This window comes from Phalaenopsis equestris, unplaced genomic scaffold, assembly GCF_001263595.1.
Source record: "Phalaenopsis equestris unplaced genomic scaffold, ASM126359v1 Scaffold000552, whole genome shotgun sequence".
Lineage (NCBI taxonomy): Eukaryota > Viridiplantae > Streptophyta > Magnoliopsida > Asparagales > Orchidaceae > Phalaenopsis > Phalaenopsis equestris.
In genome coordinates, this window is record NW_018164992.1 from 2,106,478 (window position 1) to 2,131,366 (window position 24,889).

At 36.8% G+C, this 24,889-nt stretch overlaps 1 protein-coding gene across 4 annotated transcripts in view; it reads right to left on the minus strand.

Moving 5' to 3' along the window:
- LOC110029139 (snRNA-activating protein complex subunit) overlaps positions 1–24,889 on the minus strand; it is a 79,330-nt gene that overhangs the window by 1,118 nt on the left and 53,323 nt on the right. For all 4 annotated transcript variants that reach the window (XM_020731290.1, XM_020731293.1, XM_020731292.1 and 1 more), the window contains 3 exons: positions 20,113–20,205; positions 16,844–16,969; positions 16,501–16,761 (listed from right to left, as the gene is read on the minus strand). In XM_020731290.1, the coding sequence (XP_020586949.1) occupies positions 16,501–16,761; positions 16,844–16,969; positions 20,113–20,205 (480 nt within the window). The remainder of the gene's footprint in view (positions 1–16,500; positions 16,762–16,843; positions 16,970–20,112; positions 20,206–24,889) is intronic.

Here is a 24,889-nt window from a genome sequence, read left to right on the forward strand (position 1 = left end):
ACAGTAGTAATAGGTGGGGGTATGGGGGTGTGGAGGCACGTCAGAAGAGAGGAGGACAAGGTATTGGGGTTGCTGCAGGGAGGAACAGTACTAGTGGGGAATTTATGGGAGGGCAGAAGTGGGTACAAGGAAAATTACGGCCCGGGACAAGGGGAAGATAGAGGGGTCGCGGGTGTTCAAGTTGTCTGGTAGAGGAGTTGCAGCTGCCTAACAAGGGCCATGTGGCTAGGAGGGGCGGTGTTGTGGTGTAACGAAGGCCGGCTGGGCAGCAGCAAAGCTGCAGGAGAAGAGTGGGCTGACTGCTGAGGAATGGAAGGGAGCAGACCGGCGACCGGCAAGCAGGGGAGAGCGGGGATGCAGGAAAGTAGGCCGGCTGTAGGAGTAGAAAGGGTGCAGGAGAGCTGGTGACCAGCACGGGAAGGGAAGTGGGGGAAGAATTTTGAGATAATCACTATCGCCGGAGAGAGATACAATCAGAGCACCGCCCAATCAGTTGGATACAACCCTAGAAAGAGAAGCCGGGCGCCGGCAGCTGCCCACACAGAAACCTGAAATCAAAATAAAAAAACTGAACCCTCAACACAAAATACACATAAATACATTAGATAAGTGGGAGAGGTGGGACCCCAACCTATTGTCCCCTGGCCGGTTCAGCCCCCACAGGACGCCCCTGTCAGATGGTATGTCTATAAGAGCCCGATATTATTATTCCAATGCTTAGTAGCTTCACTGCAAGTTTGTGGTTAGAAAATAATCATGTTTGATGAGTTCCCACTCATTACAGAGAATCCATCCTTTCTACTTACAAGATTTTTTCACTCATGTAGTTCGTGAATTTTTTTATAGGACAAACAGGCTCAATTATGATTAAGAAGTTGAAAATGAGTGCCAATATTCGTATTAATTTCAGTCCATTTTTGCGATACAAAACTATGATTCTTCGCAATGGATTTGAATGGGGGAGGAAGGGAGCTGGTGGCTTGGGAAGAGGAGGCAAAGAACAAGGAAGTTTACTTGGGAACAAGGGAAACCATCTCATACAGATCATGAACTGGAAGAGAGGAAGTATCACAGAGAAGAGGGAAATTTGTTTTCATTGAAATTATTTAAAAAAAAAAGAAATAATGATTATTGAAAGGAGTGACATGACTTGAATGATGACATAACAATTGACCGTTAAAATAAAAAATGGTTAGAATAAACAATAATAATAATTAAAAAAAATTCCTACAGATTCTCGCCAGTACAGCATAAAAATTACCACGCGCGATTACTTTGAGGCGTAAAACAAAATTTAGTTATTCGGCCCGGCTCACTTCGAAACAGCCACACACAAAAGAAACAAACCTCCCATTACTTCAAAAGGACCTAACCAATGGAAAAGAAGCTCTCTCCTCTACTCTTTCAATTTCGCCCACAACAGCCAAGAGGAAGTCATATTCCATTTCATTCTTCGACCAAGCACTTCCTCGCCATCCTCTCATGCACTCAAAATTAAAGTCCTCCCTTCCACACCATCGCTTCCTAAAACCGCCGAAGCCCTTGCCGCTCCTACCACTCTGTCTCCCTTCCTCTTCGTAACCACAACCTTTGAGAGACAGTCGTAACTGAGGTTAGCAAGGAAAGCAACAACAGGATTGTAGCATACAAGGATATCCAAAACTCACATATTTTTCTCCATCTACTCCAGCCATGAATTGAAGCTAAAGCCCTACTGCTTCCCTGTTTGCATGAATCCTCGCCTACGACAATGCCGCTCCGCCTCCCTTTTTAAAATCACCAAATCTTTTGCCTGCCCCGTTTTTCACAGATCTCGCTCAACGCTTCTCGACACTGAAACTCATGTGATGCTCTTTGTCCTAATCTGCATGAAGCCCAGACCAAAACCCTTCGTCTACGTCTCTCCCTTCCTGCATCGAAATAGCTCCCCCTAACTTGCCTGAATCACACACAACTCCTATTAAAACCTAGCCACTTCACTGAAGCTTGTGCGTGAAGCTTGCGCGATCTGAACCAATCCCGCCATCTTATTCCAGCACGAGCCGCACCTATTTGAGCCCAAAACTATTTTTTTTGCAAATTTTATATCTAATCCAGGTTTTCACAACTCCCCCTATCGATAATGAGCTTGCAAACTTTGTCATGCCCGGTACACCTTGTCCAAAAAATATTGTGATGAAGCTATTATTTGTCAGAACTATGTTTAGTATTCACGAGCCTTCATCCACCCAAAAAGAGTTCTTCAATGAGAAAATTGTCATAATCCTCTTGTTGTACTGCATCCGAATTCAATTCTTCAACAAATGAAATGGAGATTCGGATAATTTGAAGCGATATGTCCAAACCCATGGCTCCTCGATTCAAAGGTCCTCCTATGTTATCACTGAATTCTCATCGCTTTCCTCTAGTGAAAGGTTTTAAGTTAGGGGCTTTACTTGAAGCATTTCAGTTTTGGGTGGTCCTTCCAAACTGTTGTCGTTTCTCTACCTTAACAACTAAAGTATGAAGTGTCCAGAAAGATTGTACTGCACGACATTAGCAATGATTGGTCATAGTCCATCTGAAAACGGGGCAATGATGTGCACTTCAGCTTCAGTGAGGCTGCATTTTGGCCCAGGTAATTTATTGCTGTTGTAGCTTATGAAGCCGAATAAAGATTTCTTGTTTATAATGCTCAGGGAAGAATTTCCATTGCATTATTTTTTCATTTCGGTCCAAGAAGTGATTATGGACCTTTCCTCTTTTTATCAAGTCCTCTTCAAGTTTTTCCACCAAAGAGATGTGTTCTTTAATTTGAACCAAAGGGATGCGTTCTTCTTTAATTTGATCGCCACAAGTTTGCCAACATGTTCTTGTAGCACTTCCTTAAATTCAAGAATTTGTTCAACTATATGAAGCCAATTGACGAATTTATCTGGATCCAATCTTCCCTCAAATTCAGGAATGTCGATTTTGATTCCAAAATTTATAGATTTTAGTCAATTTCCATGCCTTAATGTTCGCACAGGGCTGTTGTCCCCACTGGATATTTCTTGATAGAATGGGTTCTCTTCTTCTCTAATCACCTCATTTCCAGGTTCATTTTGGCGTTCTCTAGGATCCCGTTGTTCAAGAACCGTCAGTCTCTCTTACAACCGACAAATTTCTCGTAGCAAGTCTTTTACGACTAATTCTTCAGTTGGACTTAATTTGTTTCTTGTTGGCATCATCCTGATTCTCTTGCCTGATGTTTCGATAGGAGGAGTTCTGGATGGAAGTGTGCTGTCTCTGATACCAAGTTGGTACCACAACAAAGAAAATAAAACAAAATGGGAGCTAGCTCGAACAGCAACAGAGAAATGAAACAACTGGAAGAATATACTTCAAGAATTCAGAGAAGAAAACAAGAAAAAAGGGCTAAGTACCACCTGGGACGCCTCAAACCCAGGATACAGGACTTTTGCCTAAAACCAGTAAGAACTTGCAGGGAAATTTTGGTTATCCAGAACTGCCGGCAACCAAAAATAGCAACTAATTACAATTGTGTCACCACTGCTAGCATAAAAGAAGAAATAAATAAAATAACAGCTCCTGCGTCAGTTAATTATTAATGAAAGAACACCAGTAAAACTATTCCTACCAATTGCCCACAAAAATGTAGACTCATCAACTCCATCCGACCAATAGGGTCTGCAAAACATTTCTCTTTACTCGCCAATCAAAGATTTCGCTACTAATAGCCATTGCAGAGCACTAGCAGGCCATCCATATTGAAGAAAACAAGGCAATAATGTAAAATACTTTTTTGGCAGAGAACATCTCATACGTTGGTGATAAATGTTCGAGAATGGCAAAAGGGATGTCCATCAACAAGAGAAAATGAATGCTAAAATTGTTCAAGCTCGCCATATTAAAAAACCTTTTGGCACTGTAGGAAATGTTCCTCGCAAAATGTCTATTACATTGTACCCAGAAATCCACTTACATGGATGGGCGAACCTCAGTAATTCCCAGACTTAAAGTAACGAAACTATTTAAACTTAGATTAGGCCTTGGTGATTTTTTCACTTTTTTACACAAAATTAATGACTTATAAGTGCTGCTTGCAATCTCATATTAATCTATGGACTCGTCATATAACTCTAAGATGTAAAAATCTCTCTAGTGCTTAAATATTTTAACATGCAATGATTTGAGCAATCCGTAGGAATAATTCAACACAATCCATAGAAAACCATCACGTTGTCCCTTGATCCACTAAATGATGGCAACCTGCCTCACAATGGAGAAACACATAACCCGTAACATGGGGTCTCATCCCAACTTCCACCGTTCAAGAAATCCCTCTTTGAACCAAGGCCAAGCTTTAGCTATTCTTCTCCCAAAAGGAGGAATCCTACCGATGAAGGTGCTACTAACACATCATTGAAAGATCACATCCAAAACATGGATGAAAGTTCAAGATCCTTGATCTTTACCTAAATCCCACAAACCGCACTATCAAGCCAAAATCTCCTAGGATCTCACTTCCCTTCTCATCTGTACCAAATGCTTGACATCCCACAATTTCCATTATCAGTTGACAGAAGTCGTCCTTCGATACTCGTCGCTACTTTAAATTCTTAATTGTCAGGTGCCCGTTGCAAAGCAACATTCATCAACCCAGAAAACTAGTAGAAGCTTGACATCCCAAATTTTTGGACAATCGTAGTTACTTGATATTCATCATTGTTGAACAGCTCTCATACTTTGATTATTGTGATTGCTTGACTTCCAGTCGTCTGACAAATGCCATCCTTACATGCCCATTTTTGCTCAACATTCACAATTTAACAAAGTAGATTATTGCCTAACATCCATCATCTTAACATCTATCATTACTTAGTATCCACAACGCATTATGCCAAGTACATGATGGTTTGACACCCGCACCCCCTGCCATATCTAGATGTTTTAATTGCTTGCCAAATGTTAGTAGTCCGACCCACAATTATCATGATAGACACCAAATTGCTTGCCAAATCCAAGCACACCCTGTTAACCGCCGACAAAAGATCTCAACCAAGTTACATAATCAACTCTCATTTCAAAAAGAATGGCAATATCAATCATCCTCTATCACCTACTAACCTCCAGACTCCAGTTGCCCTTATATACTATTCTTTCGAGAGGATTGTTTCAACTAACGTACAAAACTAACGACATCAACACCTCCAAACTCCATTCATCACCCCATCGACACTTTTTGGGGCTAGCCCCCTTCTACCAAAGATTTGTTCGCAACTTCAACACTATCACCACCCCTCTCACGGAGCAGTTAAAACGAAAAGAATTCACATGGACGGTCACAACCCAAACCAGCTTTGACATATTGAAGGAAAATCTCACTCAAGCCCTAGTTTTTGCCTTACCTGATTTCAACCAAGCAATCGAGGTTGAGTGTGACGATTCCGGAGTAGGCATTGGTGTTGTACTAAGTCAAGGCGTTCACCCAATTTCCTATTTTACCAAAAAACTAAATCAGACTTGATGAAAATATTCCACCTACGATAAAGAATTTTATCTCATTGTTAGGGCTCTATAACATTGGAGTCATTACCTACTCACAGCCGAGTTCATCCTCTTCAAGAATCATGAAGCTCTAATATTTTTAAATAGTCATACTAAACTCAAAGAGTGCCACACTACCTGGGTTGAATTCTTAGCTTCAATCCAGTTCGAGCTCAAACACAAATCCAGGAGTCAGAACCGCGAAGCAGATGCTCCGAGTCGTCGTCACCTACTGATCACATCCATGCAGACTCACGTTGTAGGCTTTGAAATTATAAAAGACTGATACGAGACGAATCTGACTTCCAGGAAATCTGGGAACAGTGTCAGAAGAAACCTCACAAGCAGCTCTACAAAGCGAACAACTACTTATCCCGCCAAAGCAAGTTATGTCGAAACGTTAGATGCATCTCATATTTGCAATTTATACTTCGGTGAGATCATTCGGCTTCACGACATTCCCAGAACCATCACCTCCGATCGGGACATTAAATTTTTTAACCACTTTTGGCAGAACCTCTAGAGCAGATTAGGCACTAAACTCCAATTCAATTCTGCACCACACCCTCAGACAGATGGTCAAACCGAAGTAGTTAATAGAAGCCTTGAGAATCTTCTTCGACGCTTCATAGGGAAAAACATCAAATAGTAGGATCTCATTCTCCCTCAAGCCGAATTTCCCTAGTTAAACCACAGACACACTCCGTTCAAAATTGTATACGATCACAACTTGATCACACCCCTCGAATTGGTCCCAAATTTACCCCCAACAGAGATCAATGAGTATGCTACAAAACGTGCATATCAAACTCAACAGCTCCACGAGGAAGTTGGGACAGCAATTACTAAGCAAAATCACAAATAAAAACACAAGAAAACAAGTCTAGAAAAAACAAATAAAAACACAAGCAAACAAGTCCAGAAAAAAATGTAAAATTTCAAGAAGGCAACCTCATATTTATCCGCCTAAAGAAAAAACAATTTCCTGTAGAAAATTGCAGCAAAACAAAGTCCATAACTGATGGAACTTTCGACATTTTAAAAAAAAATTAAACGACAGCGCATACAAATTTGGCATTATAGGAGACTCCAAAATTTAATTAACATTCAATGTCGCGGCTCTCATTTCATACTATAAGAAACCGAAAGCTTCGACAAATGATGTCGAAGCTCCCACAACTCGAGGGATTGACACAAGGCTAGTCAGTTCACTCCAGTCGACCAGCCTTCCTTGCTGGGCTAGATTGGTCCACAGTATTAAAGTGTTTGGTTCAATTGTTCCGCCCTAAATCATTCGCTCTGCTCTCCATCCCGGATTGTGAGCTACGCCCGCCTCCTCCCCAGTCCCCTTCGCTCATGTTGACCTCATTTTTAGTGAGGTATAGTTTTCCTCTTAGGATTCTCCCTTTGACCATCTTAGAACTTTAGTGATGGGGCACACCTCATTTTGGAGATTCAAACCACCTCTTTACTTTTTTGAAGTTCCGCGTGTGGTTATTGACCTCTGGCACTTAGAAAGTTGAAACTAATATGAGGGAATTCAAAATGAGTCCCTATAGGACCTTTAAGCCTAAGGATTGCCTTTTGCATAATTTGCACTTTCGCGCACAAACTATACAGTTCGGATTGTTGACACGTTTGATCATCGCCTGCACCGTTTATTTGTCGAAATGTTAAAATAAATTTTTAAAACGATCAATCATGAATCGAAATTTCGACGAAATTTGAATTTAACGCGTTTTTAACTCGACTGTTGACGAAGTCGTCCGGAAGACTCATAATGACAAAATGGACCTCACCGACGCATCCGGGGCATCGAATTTAGCTAGGGGAGACACCCATTTTGATATATTTTATTTGAGGTCGAATCGTGCGCGAATCGAGCAAATTTAAATATTATATATATATAATTATCTTATTTATAGTGATATTAAGATAGGTTAGCTGGGGGTTTTATTTTTCCTAAAATCCCTAATACGTCTCGTTTGCCTTCGGTTCTATCCCCTCTCCAAGCCTGAACCTGAACCTGAGCTGGGGGGGCGGGGGGCTGGTTTTGTTCCCTTTGTTCGAAACACATACAACTGATATTGGATTTCTTGGAGGCTTTTTGGAGTTTACTTTGTGGGCTCGGTTTGCTCCCCTACTATTTGAAATATAAATGCATGGTCTTCCTTTTGTCTTGAGGCTTTTGGAGAGTTTTGTGATGGGGTTTGCTTGCTCTGCTGCCCCTACCCGAGAGCATCTATATATGTTTTCTTCCGTGGGCTGGTGGCTTCCCCTTGTTGCTGGTGGCCGTGAGTCCCTGCCTAAGATTTCTTGTGTTCGTTGGTGGCTTCCCCTACTGCCCATGGTTGTGAGCACCTGGTTTGGGTTGTTTTGTTTTGCTGCTCTTATCCGAGAGCACCTGTTTATATTTTTTTTGTCCCTTTGTGTTGGGGCTGGTGGCTTCCCCTTTGTTGTTTCTAACCATGAGTCCTTGCTTGTGATTCTTTTCTGTTGAGGGCCTGATTTTGTGCCCTGTTACTGCTCCTAGCTATGAGCCCCCTGTTTGTGGTTCTCTTGTTTGTGTCGGAGTTGGTGGCTTCCCTTGGCTGCTCCTAGCCGTGAACCCCCTGTTTTTGGTTCTCTTATTTATGTTGGAGTTGTGGGCTTCCCCTGCCTTGTTGCTCCTAGCCGTGAGCCCCCTGGTTGTGGTCTCCTTTGGGTTGGTTGGCGGCTTCCTTGCTACCCCTGGACGTGGGCACCTGTTTGTTTGTGCCCTTCTGTTGTCCCTACCCGTGAACATCTGTTGGGTTTCCCTTGTGTCATGATTGGGTTCATACCTCACTGGAAATACTGGTTTGAAATGGAATTGAGGGGCCTTTATCTTTGTGAGCGGAATATTTTAATCTTTATGTTTGGAAGAATTCGGGTGCCCCTTTTTGAAGAACGATCTATTAAATGTTCGAAGATAATTCAAAGCCCAATTCTTTGAGCTGAATTGATTGCAATGAAAAAGAAAAGAAAAAAAAAAGATGAGAATTTCTTTTGGTATTTGTTGGGGAGCAACTTGGAGTTTCTAAAATGTGCTTTTCGGGGATGTTTCTAGCTGGCATTGGTGAGTGTGCCCCATTTCATTGCTCATTCGAGGAGTCCCATCGGTTGAATGTTTGAGGTTAACCCTCCTACCGCTTTCGCTTTTCTTTCCTAAACTAGTTTTGGAGGCGGGTTAGTCTTCTCCCCTTTTTTTTTATTTCTTGTTTTTCGGTTCACTTTCCTTGCTTCTGGTTTGGGTTTTAGGAGCTTATGTCTGAAATATAAGTTTGCATGTATAGCCACGGCTACATATGAAACAATCAAGCAATGTCGTAAGTTGGAAGACCTTTTTGGGGTTTTAGGCCGCAATGATAAAGACATTCCGTGGTAGGACGGAATAATGTTCCATCCTACGACATCGGGACCCGACTCAGGGACCCGGTGAAATGTAGGATGCCGATATTATTCACCGACAACAAATTAGCAGAACACCCTTGCCTTCTTAGGTTGTTGGTGGTCCTAGCCCGACGGTGCGATCTACTTGTAGACAATCATATTTTGTAAAAATGATAAGAATAGATATGTTTTTTACAAAAGTATATTTACTATAAAAAAATAAATATTACTTTCTCTTATATACATGAAACTTATATGCATGCCAAAATATAAATTTTAAATATATAATTTGATTGTCCGCTTATCGATTACCGGTACTGGGCTAAAGAGTACCTTCTTAAGTTGGTATTGTAGGAAACCTTTCTGGTTGAATGTTGGACTCTATACATATGGGTGACCGATATATGGCTTCGTAGTCCCTCGAGAATACCTAAATCTGAGCCTACCCCGACCCGAATGCTTACGGTTTTTTCTTTCTTTCCTCGGATTTTCCATGTGTTTTCTACGGTTTTATTGGAATCTTTGTAGATCACTCATGATTTCCTCCGGACTTTCTCGTGTTTACTTATAGTTTACTTCGAGCTTATTTTGTGAGTCCGTTTAATATTTCTCTTCAAGTTTTTCGTCCGTTGTTTGGTCGTTAGGCCTTTTCACACACATACATGCATGTCTGCCCTGCTAATTAAATTCTCTACTTGTTCATTTATGCCTGCAACGCTAATCCCATTTGCACGAGTAGCAAATTCGTCTGGTGCACGGGTTTATTTTTACATTTACAGCATTTTATTTTCTTCCATGTACATTCTACCGCTTTCCTTTACTGTACATTTTACTGCACTTTCTTTACTGCTACTTTCTTTACTGCACTATTGACTGCTTTCCTTTACTACACCTGCTACTATTTCCTTTATGTGTATTATACATTTTAGATTAAGAGGACAGTAATATGATTTTACAGGAGGTACCCAGCAGCGGACCGCCGACTTAACAATTGAATGTTCACTTAAACATAACACTAAACCTGAAACTGCTACAACGTGGAGTTTGGAGCTAACACCGTGGGCAGCACAACGAGGACGTACAGAAGAACAACTTCGAGAGAGTTTGCAACACCAAACCTTTCCTTAGAATTAAACAAATAAGTCATAGGATTTCGAGGTGGTTTGTCTAGCGCAACATAAATCCTCACTTTATCTTTTAGGCCTTTGCACAACCAGACTGTGCAATCTAAGCCCTAACTCGCTTTAGGTTCTGACGTCGTCGTCCGATACGACGTAAATCCTCTTATCTTTCAGATCGTTATGCACACAAATATAAGTCCTAAATAATAAAACTAATAGAATGAAACGTCAAATAACATCTCCTCGAAATTGAAGCCAAACAATAGGATAATTTGTGAAGTCACTGAGGTTCTCCTCAGGATCCATAACATCACCTAGTTTTCCTTCCCTTGGATTCCATAACAATGTTCCAAATTTGAGTCTTTTCCATTCAACACTCCTTGGTCCGAACTTTGAAAAAGTCATACCCTTAGAGATTCTTGAAGACAATATTTCCTGATATAGATCGAGAGTTTTCTTAGGTGACTTCGGTTATTTGAAATGTAATTAACTATGGGGCTTGTCCTTATAGGAAACTTTAAGAACCCAACCTAAAATAAATCATATATAATATTTCATATTAGATAGAGGAACTTGTCGGTCAACACAAAGGTTCGCAAACTAAAAAGGATGTCATAAATTTTTAGTTTATTTAATTGAGTCTCATCAATAAGAAATATGTCTATTCTTCTGGATAGATGTATCACTTACGGTGTTGTGCTCATTTATTTAAACTATTGTCAATATGAGATCGGTTCAATCTCGTATTTTCAAAATTAAGCAAATACTTTTCAAAACTATATATATTATATTAAATCAAATATCTCTTTCCCAATTTTGCGACCGACAGCTTTTAGTCGTTCCAATCCTTCCATTCTTTACCTCTTTCCTTCTCAAAATCTTGCCTTTGTTGTGTTCCCTTCCTCTCCTATTTATGCTTCTTATTTTCTTAAGTTTAAGTAGTTTACATTTGTGTTGATTTCTAGTTTTAGATTTGCCTGAAGGCATAACCCTCCTGAGGGTTGTATCTGACAATGAGCGGTGCTTCGGCTATACCTCACCCGAGGTGATGACTACCTCCCTTCAGCCCTGCTGTCAACTACCTTCCTGCATCCCGCCTGCCATTCCTAACGCAATCCATTGGCCGCTTGTCACTCCGAACCCATCCTGCCGATCGCCGACCTTGTTATCTCCCCTTTCAGTTCCCTTCCAGCAGCAGTCTGCCTTCTCCAACAGCCTGTCGATTCCCTCCCAGCAGCCGCTAGGCCCCCCGAGCTCTTCCCAGCAAGCCACCAGCACTGTTGCCCCACCTCTGGTTCCCTTCCAGCCGTTCGCCTGTCCTCCCCAGCAGCTTCCAGTCGCCTGTCACCTCTCTCCAACAGACTGCCAACAATGTTGCTCCAGTGTTACGCCTATTGGATCTATCTCGCTTCCTTAAGAAGGATCGTTCCTATCATTGTGCTATCTCTTTTCTTATTCTTGTAGTATTTATTGTTGTTTACTGTTTTTCATGCTTGAGTTGTTACATTGAAGTGTTTTCGTCATAATTTCTTGATTGCAGCAATAAAATGTGTCATTCGAGCATGGTTTGGGTTAACTCCAGTATCAACAAGACTGTTCCAAAGTAGAATCAACAATGAACAAGGTTTAATGGTTTTTTTTTCTATAAACCAATGTTGTGCTCCCAAGAAAACTAACATGACATAAATTGGATGTTAAAGGGATAAGATGAGACCACAAAGGATGGTAGAAAGATATTCAAAGTGAGACATCTTGGTGTACGCTTTTGCAAATGGAAATTCTAATAGATGAGATGTCTACTAAAATAAGTGATAATTAGAACAATAAAATAGTATTTAGCAGATAAATAATTTAGAATCAATAGAACAAAAAGAATATGATTTGAAATAAAATTAGGGTGACATTAGCAATTATCTAACAATATAATTCAAAGAGAAAACGATAACCATATGTTATAGGCATTTATCTCTTGTCTATTAAACTGAAAAATAAAGATATAACTTCTACGATTAAGACTGGGCGGTTAATACAGAGAAATGCATCCGGATTATTATGCAAGTAGAAGAAATTATAAAGATTTAAATGTAGATTTCATAAGAACAGACTTACGCTATATGAATCAATATTTTAAATTAAAAGATAGTCAATAACTAAGTGGCGTATAACATAAATGAGAAACTTATTATAGATGTGTGGTAAAATGAGGAAAGATAAAATGAGAAATAATTATATCATAGGGTTGATTGAAGTAACATCTATTGAAGATAAGAACTTTGAAAAAACAGACTACGGATTAAATTTTTCTAGCGTCACAACATTCAATAGGACTAAAAAGAAAATGAGAAACCCTAAAGCAGTCCCAATTTAAGAATAAGGCTTGATGAAGAACAAGGACTATAGCCTAGTAATGCAAATAGACATTCTATAGAATATCCTTCACAGATACAATTATTCTCTAATTTTAATTGGTTTTATTTACATACAAAACTATTATAAATTATTGAATCGTTATATGAATTCTATATGTCATGACTGGTATTTTATCAAATCAATAAATTTAAAAGAAAGATATGCAAACTTCAGGAAGTAAACCTAAAAAGCCCCAAGAAAATCAATTATTTTCTTTTCGTTTATTTTTTTTTTATTATTTTTTTTAATGAAAGACCAAAATTTTGCCAATAATGGAAGCCGTTATAAGAATTAATGTAGTATTATTTAATTGAAAGGCTACTTTTATTTTTAGCTCTTATCAGGTTTTCTCCTTATTTTAGTACATAGTGAAATCCAGGCAAGATGCTAGCCTATCGGGAATCGTACTGGTAACCAGATTGACAGTGATACTTGAGCAATTAAGCTCCTGCATGCATAAAGATATCCGTAGTTAACAAAAAAATACTAAGGGTTAAGATTTTATAACTAAAACAACAAATGAAGTTTGAAATGTTCCTCATAGATTCATAGCATGTGTCCCAGGCAATCCATCATCTTTAATGTAAAAATAGAAAATAAAAAAAAAGTGAAAACCTTTTAAAAAAGCCATCAGAACAATTTCCCTTTTTTCAATAAGATGATATAAGAAGTTAATTGTAATAATAAACCCTAAACCCTAATAATAATAATAATAATAATAATAATAATAATAATAATAATAATAACAGTAACAGTTTTAAATTAAATTAATAAACAGAAAAAAATAAAATAAAATAAAAATAAAAATAAAATAATATAACTTCGTTGGTAATGACCTGCTGTGAAAATATTAAATACGGAGTCCGGATGTAGCTCTGCATCCGGACTCCAATAAATTTTGTCATGTGTATCTATTGGGCGCACCTAAAAAATGATGAAAAAACGCCAATAACATTCCAATAACACTGTGGTGCTATTTGCGTGGTCTTCCAGACGATGTTATTAGTGTTGTTCACCGGTATTATTGCGGTGTTATTGTGATGTTATTAGAGTTGTTTTGCAGGGTTATTGAAGCGAAACTATGGTGTTATTTGTGTGGTCCTCTGGACGGTATTATTGGCATTGCTCAACAGTGTTATTATAGTTGTTTTGCGGGGTTATTGAAGCAGAACCACTGTGTCATTTGTGTGGTCCTCCGGGCAGTGTTAATGGCATTGTTCACTGTTAGTATTGACATGTTATTGTAGTATTATTAGAGTTGTTTTGCAATAACACCACAATAAACGTTATGTGATCATTCAGATATGTGCGACAAGATTTTATTAGAGTCCGTATGTAATATTTTTCTGTGTGCAAGTGTTGTTCGAGCTGGATTGCACCAATCATAGGAGCGTTAAGATGAGGTGTATTTCTCGTCTGTTCTCATTCAACCTCACACAAATAGAAAGCGAAGGAGAGCGAGAGAGAGGTGAGGGGAAAGTGACAGAGCGAGAGAGTGAGGTATAGGAAGAAGAAGGAAGAGAAGAATAAGAAGCTCGAGTGGCTACCTGGAGGGCTCGAATGACTCAACCGAGTTTCCCCCTTGCACCGTTGTCATTCCAGTGGTCTTGCGAGCGGAGGAAAGGGGGGCGAGGTCACAAACCACTCGTACGCACCAGTCGAGGCATTCGTGCCCTAACCGAGCCGCAGAAGAGGAAGGATAGCTCATGCAGCAACTCCTTGCACAAGAGGGCTCCAGCGGCCACTGTTGACTGCCACGAGGAGCAAGAGGAAAGAGGATTAATCGAGCAATCATTTCATCATTTGTGCACGCTTCCTAGAGTGAGAAGGTTGAAACGAGTGCTTAGGAAGCCCTATCGTGCTGCTCACATAAAATAAGAGTGTGTGGCTTGTAGGAAGCTCGACCGAGAGCTTTGAGAAGAAGAGGAGCTAGGGAGCTCTATGTGCAGGAGAGCTTAATTCGGCTCGAAGAAATTAGGGAAGGTTCAAAAGCTTTAATTCAGGAAAAGGGTTTAAAAAGGTAAAATCTTAATGTTTTTAAATTATTAACGCTAATTTATTTAAATTAAGTTGTGAAATGTAATTCCTAATAAATTCAATTAATTTTCAGAAAAAAAAATCCTAATGTTGATTCTCACAATTTTAGGTCATTGGCGAAAAAGATTAAGCCAAAAAGAACTTTGTTAAGGAGAGAAATTTCATATATAAACTCTAAATTTTACTTTCAATTATTATTTGCTTTGTTAATTCATGTCAAATTACAAAATAAGATTTAAGAAGTTTTATTAATTGTTTTAAAATGTATTTAACTAAATTAAATTATTAGTGTTAATATTAAGAGTAATTTAGAAAAATACTTATATTGATTAAAAATAAATAATAATTTAATTAGATATATAGAGCAAATAAAAATATCTAATTAGTTTGGTTGCTGATCTTGAGGGTCAAAGTTTTATTTAAATTAATCAAATATCAAGTGTTATTAAAATTGATTATACATAATATCTTATTATAGGTTCAAAAAAGGATTAAATTTATCTGAAAAAAATGATAGCATACGACACTATAAAGGTGTGAGTAATATATTTTTATTTTACAATAATTCTGTTCATTTACGGATGTTTTTTTTACTGTTTTCCGGCTTTTATTTTTTAAATGCAAAAGTCCTTGTTTTCTTTTAAATGTTAAATGCAAGAAAAAAATGAGCAAATATGATATATGCTGCATATGAGAGTCACCCCTGGATGATGCATTGTAACCATGCATGAAATGGAAATGGAAATGAAAAAAAATTACCTACCTTTATGGTGAGTTTGAAAAGGTTAAACGTATATTTTTATAAAGAAAACATTTAGACGGTGACTCCCAACTATAAAAAGTGTAATTTAAATAAACGAAATAAAATGAAATTTTTTCTTTACTGTTCCCTTTTACAGCAAAGTATTTTACTTTTACTGTTCTATTACAAAATACTTTAAAATGAAGAATTATTGTAATTTAAAAATATTTACCCACTGAATAGTTTTAACTCAAATTATAATTGTCAAAATTTTTGCAGAAAAACCAACTGTAGATTAGATGGACCACAGAGAGTACATGCACAAGCGTCGTGGAGCGCAAGCTGATAAGCATTGCAGTTTAGTTTATTTTATGCGTAAATGTTTAAATACGAACAATATATTAAAAATATCATTTTTTGATTAAATGACTTTTTTGTGCATTGAATTTTATTTTATGTTAAGAAATAAACTGTTAGACAGGTTTTTTTCGTCCGACTGTTAGTTCCTGCCTTGGTAATTCCAAGCTCATCGCTCCGAGTTGTGACATTAATAAAATCAAGTGGAGGCAAAGTGATACATTAGCAGATCTAAAGTGATTATCTTCATCACAAAAGAAGGAAAAAAAAGGGTTACCTACCATACAAGTGTTATGTATTTACGTATCTAACACCTAAACATTCATATTTACATGCATGTCACTCGAATCTTCAACAACACACCAAAAATATCATCATCACTATCCTTATAAAAATGAAATATACCTTTTCATGCATAGGTTTATGACAACAAGGTGTTACAAGTTTTAATACCAAACTTTAGGTGTTGGGTATCTAAATGCATAAGAATTGTGTGGTATGTATGTAAATTTCCCGAAAGAGAAACCAAAAGACTCTAACTCTACAAAAATACAACTTAAATAAATGAGGTACAAAACTAGGAAAAACATAACAAGTCGAATGGTCATTGAAGAATGTAAGTTGGGAAAAATAAAAGGAAGATTTACATATGTACCACTCAATTCCAATGTATTTAAATATCTAACACCTAAACTTCAATTTTTACATATGTGAAACCTTGGCTATGTCTGAACAGGTGTATGTCGCTTTCTAAAAATTAAAATAGTGATTTTTTTTTATGTGCTATGAAAGATTTGAGCAGTATAAATATAAAACGTAAAGCGTAGGTACTAGATATGTAAATACATAAGAATGAGCTGGTATGTATGTAAATGCCCCCAAATAAAAACATACCTGGTGACAATAAAGATAACCTGCTCCAAGTCGAAATCTTAGGTCACAGAAGGTAGTTTTATGCATTTCTGAAGCTTTGAAGTTTGGAAAATTGGAGAAATCCAAATTACCCAATAATTCCATCTGTTTTTTCTTTGGTTCACCTGACATGATAAACTCCCACTTCTTTAAAGCTTCGTCACTTTGATTCTCAAGCCAATCAAATATAGGTTTGCTATAATCAGTAGCAGCAGGGCTTCGCAGATCATTGTAAAAGGTTTCCTGCATTAAAAAGGCATGAATTTAGACAGAATTCTGGATATATTAACACAAAATCAAATAAGAAAAGGAAGATTGAGCAGACTTCAATGAGGAAATAACCAGAAGAATCATATTTCTCTGCTGCCAGCATTAATTTATCCGTCAAGCAATAGATATTATCCCTCAATTCAGATAGATTCTGGCTTTCCAATACCAAAAACTCTTGAACCTATAAAGGATTTGAGAACCAAGCAAAAGATTACGTGGAATGCTAAGTAAGAAAAATCAGTAATAGAAAGATTACAATAAAGATGTTCTTCAGGAAAAAAAAATTTAACATTAAAACTTCAGAGATGAAAAAAATGTCACGCATAACAGCTTTCAAGTTTGTTTTTTTGTCATTTCAAGTTATTTCTATCATTTTCTTGACTGGGTTGTCATTGTTATTTTATTTGGGTCTTGATGTTAAAATCCTTTTGGACAAACCATTCATTGTATTCCCTTAAAAACACTATTCTTGCAAGTAAAACTTTGCTGCAACTAAATGGAGATTGAGAATGACAATTCTTCTAAATTAAATGCCAAATCTGGCAAAATGATTAAAACCATCAAAACCAACTTCTTTGATAGTTCAAAAAACTTAACCTAGTTTTCAAACCTAGCTAATTCTATCAAATTCACTTTGTTCACAGATCATGAGGCCTTAAAAATCTTGAACGACCACAGCAAGCTAAAGGGCCGACACGCATCTTGGGTGGAGTTCTTAGCATCATTCCAGTTCGTGCTTAAGCACAAGGCAGGTTACCAGAACCGCGTACCAGACGCACTGAGTCATCAGCACTTGTTGATCACAACGATGTAGGCTCGAGTCGTAGGCTTTAAGGAAGTGAAGGAACAGTATGGAACAAACAAAGATTTCGAGAAAATTTGGGAGCATTGTCAAGAGAGGCCTACCGAGCAGTACTACAATGTTGATGGTTACTTGTTCTACCAAAATAAGTTGTGCATTTCTAGAAGTTATCGGAGGGAGTCCATTGTTCAGGAAAGCGACTGTGGAGCACTTGCGGAGCATTTTGACAAGTACAAGTCTCTCGCACTCGTGAGAGAACTTCTTTTGGCCCCGACTGGCGAAATATGTGGAGCGGCACATCAAACAATGTCGAATTTATCACGTAGCTAAAACCAGGGGACTGAATGTAGAGCTATACACTTTGATATTTGTACCAGAGGCACCATTTGTGGATGTTAGCATGGATTTTGTGATGGGTCTCCCAAAGACACAACAAAACAAGAGTTTTGTGATGGTTGTGATGGATCGATTCTCGAAGATGGTGTAATTCATCCCTTACCACCGAAAGATGGATGCATCCCATGTCGCCGCTTTGTACTTCAGGGTGATTGTGCAACTGCACAAAATACCGACAGAGATGTCAAGTTTCTGAATCACTTATGAAGGACCCTGTGAGGGGAGCACGACACTAAGCATTAATTCAATTCAGCAGCTCACTCTCAGACGAACGGTCAGACGGAGAAAGTAAACAGGAGCCTGGGAAACCTTCTGAGATGCTTTGTGAGAAAGAGTAATAAGCAGTGGGATTTGATTCTAGCTCGGACTGAGTTTGCCTACAAGAGATCCATGAGTCAGACTATAAGACACACCCATTTGAGATAGCGTACAGGCGCAGCCCGCCCACTTCACTTGAATTGGTATCTCTCCTCCCGACATCAAAGATTAGTGCGGATGTTAAGACACAGGTGCAAAAGATTCAGAAACTCCACAAGAATGTTGGAAAGAAAGCACTAAGAAAAACCGCAAATATCAAGCACATACGAAAAAGAGTAGGGAAAAAGTGACCTTACAAGAAGGAGACTATGGATCTGGCTGAAAAAAGAAAGATTTCCTATGAGAGCATTCGAAAAACTCAAGCTCAGAGAGTTGATGGACCTTTCATAATACTCTGAAAGCTAAATGACAGCACTTATAAGATAGATCTACCTGGGGACTACAATGTTTCTGTTGCATTCAACGTCTTAGACTTGACATCGTGTTACGAGGAGCAGAAGCTTCAACGAATGAAGTCAAAGCTCCCCCAACCCAGGGAAATTGACGTAGAGCTAAGGGCTGAACCGGCTGGTTCAGTCAGGAGAAACTTGAGCCGGCCGGTGGATCCAACATGGGGCTTGGTTTTCCGCCCAAAGAAAAGGAGCATCCCCCTCCCAATCTATCTACTATGATATATATGTTCCTTGTCTGACTTAGCGTTTAGTACTTTTATCATTTCAGATTTCTCCACATTTTCTCAAGCTACGTCTATATTCAAGGACAAGCAGTGCTTCGATTGTATCCTCCTCCAAGATAGTGACTTTCTCGACCTAATCTCACACATCTTCCCCTCCCCTACTCGTTGCCTTCAGTCCATGCCCTTCCTTCCTTGTTCTAGCTGCCAAACCCCATGACTTTTACCTGTTGCCGTCACAAACGCCACAACCACCCTCTTGTTCAACTGCAAACCACCTTTCCTGCTTTGCCTACATGCCACACCTCACCTCCAACGGTCGAGCTAGGCTGTTAACTCCTAGTCCCTCTTCCAATTTCCACCGCAACCCTCTACACTCTTCCAGCCCTACTGAACCCCTACCCTTTACACCCCCTTTCCGTTACCACCACCAATTCCCCACATCTCCTCCCCACCGTCCAAGGATTGTCCTATCCAGCCCTAGTTGGATATTAGTATGCGGCTAATTTTCTATGTTGTTTTGAGTCTTGATTGTAATCCGTTGTTGCTAAGCAATTAAAAGTTATTTCCCTACCAAATTTTGGTTAACTCCAATATCATTGTCTCAAGTGGGACCTGTGCAAGTGCGTAAATTAAGATATCGTAAAATGACAAATGAAAGTATGTTTGTTCTTAAATACGTACACGGCATGGCCAATTACTGAAAAGCCCAGTCTACTGCACTATTGGCATCGCTAACAAAAGATGAAGAGAAAGGCTTTTTAATGAAGCAAAAAATCCCAAAACTTTTAAATTTTTAATATGGAAATAATTAAATTACATGAATAAAAGTTTCAATTTAAGATAAAAGAAAGCAGCTTTTAAAGGTAGTATGAAAAGCGATTAAATATTGCAGGTTAAAAAATTTCAAATAAAAATTCATAATTACCAAAAAAATCTAACCTAATATGGATTGTCAGGAACTAACAGTGAAAATACTAGAGACAAGCGATGGAACTAATTTGCCAAATAAATTGAAAAATATATTAGAATTTCTTTACGATATCAATACAAAGCAGAAAAATATAAGTTCAATCAACTTATTGGTAAAAATCATAAAGCAACATTTCTTCTAATTTTAGCCGCATTAAGTTACCTTCTTCAATGTGCTTTGATGATAAATCTCAACACAGAGAATAGCTTCAGGATAGTAAACAGGTTTATGAACTTTTGAAGTTGAGGCTTTGACCTGTGAAGCAATAATATTTACAAATTACCTCACCGTGAAAACAATGCCAGTAAATAACACAATAGCATGTGCCAAAGATGGTAAAATAACACAACTAGCGCACATGGATAATATCTCTACATAATTACTAAAGTTGTATTTTTTTCCCCTGATACAAACAACCCCTAAAGAAATTTAAGAAATTGGTGGAATGAAATATAGGAATAACAGCACACTGCAAAGTGGAATGGACGGTTAAGTGCACTCCTTGCATCAAGAAATCAAAATGAATAAAACTGTAAACATCATATTATCAAGGTTCGTTAATAAAAATACTAAGCTAGCTAAAAGCATACATAAAATAAAAAAGTTAAGTAAATGGAACAGGGCATATAAGGGAAACTTTAACATCCATTTTTTTACCATTTTAGCTCAGATAAGAAAAATTGACCAACAAACAAGATTACAGAAAACCAAAAATGAGGTGTGCTGAAAAACAAACGACCAATAGCAGAACTACATCAACCAAATCTCAAGAAATTGTAGCAGGTAAAGTTTGCAAAAAAAATATGATTATCAAGTAAAAACATTTCTATGTTTTTTTGAATAATTGTTCAAAAGTAATAATATTAAAGATGTCAATGTCTAATTATTCATAAGGAGAGTTCAGCAAAAGAATCAAAAGACGAGTAGTAATACCTTCAAACTTATCCACAATAGTGCATTTCTACCTGCTTCAGTTATCCAAAAGTGGAAAATGTCGGACGCTGGTTGACATATTCTTTTTTGTTTTACTAAAAAGATCCAAGAATTCCTCAACAACTCTTAAATAAAGTTCGAATATGTCATATAAAATTAGACCAATCTTGCTCGGTTACACGCCAAATCAACCTTATAAGCACCTCTTTCACTCTTCCACTCTATGGCTCTCTTAATATTGTTATCACTTAATGTAATACAAGGATCTGTGCTTAAAAATAGTTAAAATATTTTGAGAAAACAACTAAAATGATACTCTAAGAGTTCATTTTAGTGTCATAATATGAAAAGTAGTAGATATAATCCCCAAACTCTTTAAACAAGAACCAAAATTATCATGCAGTCGAAATTAACAAAAATTGAAAATTAATGGTGTTCAAAATGCATTATTTCAAAAAAAACATTTTTTGAATATTTTAGCAAATCTAGGTTTCCACATTATTTTATTGTGTATAACAGCCAAATTTAAATACGAGTATATTGTGATGTAGAATTTATTTAGCGAGATAATTTTTATAATAAAAATTATTTTTAAAATTTTACCTCGATTCAATTTAATAAAATTATACTCAATGTATTATGTTACAATTCAATTAAAATAATAAAAATATCAAAAGTTATTTATTAAGATAGAATTATAGCCCTAAAGATTGGAGAGTTTGATAAGAGCTTGAAAGAAAACAATGTAAAAATTAGTAGAATTGTAGATAGGATTGTAATCTTAAAGATTGTTGTTAATATTAAGATTTTTAATGTCTGAGGTTAAATAAAAAAATAGAATGATCTAGAAGAATTAATATAAATGATATCATCTAAAGATAAAATTTTAGTGGATGAGATTTAAATGGATATGTTGGGGAGTGTTAGAAGATTTTAGAAATATTCATGGTGGCTACGATTTTGAAGTGATTAATGAAGAAGGTAGAACCATATTAGATTTTGTTTTAGCTCATCATTTTGTTATTGCTAATACTTTATTTAAGAAAAAAGATGAACATAATATTACTTATAAGAATGAATCTACTAAAACACAAACTAATTATTTTCTTATGAGAAAAAGAAATTGTCGAGAATTTAAAGATTGTAAGGTCATTCCAAAAAAATTTTTAAGTATGTAACATTGATTATTAACACTGTCATTGCTGATCCCAAGCCTGGATGTAAAAAGTGGAGGGTTATGTTAAATAGTCGACAACCAGCGTAAAACTTGTCGAAAAAATCATGACATGAATCTTTTTTATCATTGTGTAAGTGCTAGGGCGTCCCCTGGAAGCGACGCGCTGTATAGCCTGAATTTAGTGAAAAGTGTGCAAGGGCCGCTATACCAGCGCCCGGGTGTAGAGTCAAATAAGCAAGACTTTCCACATTACGAACGAAATCTGGGTAAAGAAGTTAGTCTATGAAACTAATCAAACTAATATCAGGATTGGATCTTAGAATATAGATACTCTCAATGGTAAATTAATGGAATTAGTTGATATTATGATTCATTGGAAAATTAATATCTTATGTATTCAAGAAAGATAATTTAGTTTTTAAAATTTGGTATTCTGCTAAAAGTCGCACTAGAAATGGTGTAGGAGTAATTATAGATAAGAGTTTGAAATATAATGTTGTAAAAATTAATAGAGTTTTGGTCCCCATTTTTAAGAATAAAGGGGATGTACAAGAGTTTGCAAATTATAGAGGAATTAAGTGGGAATTAAGTGGATGTGTCATATGGGAGAGGGTAATTAAACAGTTATGGGAGAGGGTAATATGGGAGAGGGTAATTAAACATAGGTTAAGACATATTACAAACATTTCTCATAATCAATTTGGATTTATGTCGTGTAGCTCTGCTATGGAAGATATACATTTATTGAGAGGTTTGATGGAGAAGTTCAGAGATAATAAGAAGAATCTACATTTGATTTTTATTGATTTAGAAAAAGTCTACGATAAGGTTCCAAGAGATATTCTTTGGAGAATTCTTGAGAAGAAAGGTGTTGATATGACTTATATTCAAGTCATTAAAGATATGTATACTATAGTTGTTACTTGTGTTCAAACTGAAGGAGGATTGATCAAATATTTTCCTATTTCTGTTGAATTACATCAGGGATCGACTTTAAGCCCATATCTTTTTGCTTTAGTTATGGATGGTCTTACTAGACATCTACAGGAGGAGGTACCTTCGTGTATGTTTTTTTTTTATGATATCCTTCTCGTGGATAAAACGAGTGAAAAAACCCAGGAAAAACTTGAAATATGGAGAACTACATTGGAGTCTAAAGGCCTCATTTCAGTAGAACTAAAACTGAATACATGGAATGCAATTTTAGTAGTAGTAGCTCAAGTGACAGAAGTGTGACTTTGGGTGATCAAGTTATTAAAAGGTGTGAACGATTTAGATATCTTGGGTCCGTTGTCCAAAGCAATTGTGATATAGATGGGGATGTTAACAGTAGAATTCAGTTGGTTGGTTGAAGTGGAGGAATGCTTCGGGCCTTTTGTGTGATAGAAATGTACCGCTAAGACTGAAAGGAAAATTTTATAAGACGGTGGTGAGACCTGCAATGCTCTATGGCGCTGAATGTTGGCCTTTAAAAGAGAAGCATAATAATAAGTTAAGTGTTGCCGAGATGAGAATGATTAAGTGGATGAGTGACTTTACACTTAGAGAAAAAATGTGGAATGAATATATTCGTGATAGAGTTGGTGTAGCTCCTGTGACAGACAGAATTAGAGAAAGTCGTCTTAGATGGTTTGGTCATATTAAACGTCGACCATCTGATGATCAGATTAGAGAGTGGATGTTTTAGATTCAACTTGTGTTAAGAAAGGGAGAGGTAGACCTAGGAAAACTTGGGCTTATTGTATAAAAAATGATCTTAATTTACTCGACCTAAATGAAAATATGACACTAAATAAGACACAATGGAGAAAAAGGATTCATGTAGCCGACACCACATAGTGGGATTAAAGCTTTGTTGTTGTTAGCTTTGTTGTTGTTGTTGTTGTTGTTGTAACATTGATTATTAGTTTTGAATTCTAAGATGAGCAGTAAAATAAAAAATACAATAAAACATTGTCATATAATAAGATAAGGGCACCTAAAAGACACAAATAAAATTATCTTTATGAGAAAACTTCAAGATTTCAAAATTTATGAGGGTCATGAAGAAGCTAATTCTATGTAGAATAAAATAACAAGCACTATTAAACAAGTGGAAAAATATGTACTTGGAGAATCAAAAGAAAGTTTTAATAAATAAAGATAATTGGTAGTGGAATAATAATGTGCAAAAAATAATAAAATATAAAAATTGTGTTATAAAAATAGGTGTAAATCTAAAAGACTAAAGAAGAGGGAAAAATATAAGGTGACCCGTAGATAGTCTAAGAAAACAATTTGTGACGCTAAGAATTTTACTTTTAGTGATTTTTATAATAGATTAGATACTAAAAATGATAAAAAATATATATATAAATAAGTCAAATAAAGAAAAAGAAAAAAACAAAGATTTAATTCAAGTAAGGTGTATTAAAAATGAAAAATAAAATAGAAGAAAATATTCAACATAGATGGGTAAGTTATTTTGATAATTTTTTCAAAGAAGTTTCTGAAAATATGTTTAACCTTAATGATCTTAATATCGTTAATAATAATAAAACTTCTTACTTTTACTATCACATTAGTAAAAAGAAAGTTGATGGGGTTTTAAAAAAATCACAGGTGGAAAATCAGTAGAACGTTAAGATATCCCAATTAATGTGTGGAAATATTTAGGAGATTTGGAAGTTTCTTGGCTTACAAAACTATTTAATATTATTTTAAAAGCTAAAAAGATGTCTGAGTGGAAGAAAAATATTTTGGCCCCCATTTTTAAGAATAAAGGGACACGCCAGAGTGTGCAAATTATAGAGTAATTAAGTTCATGTGTCATACTTTAAAATTATGGGG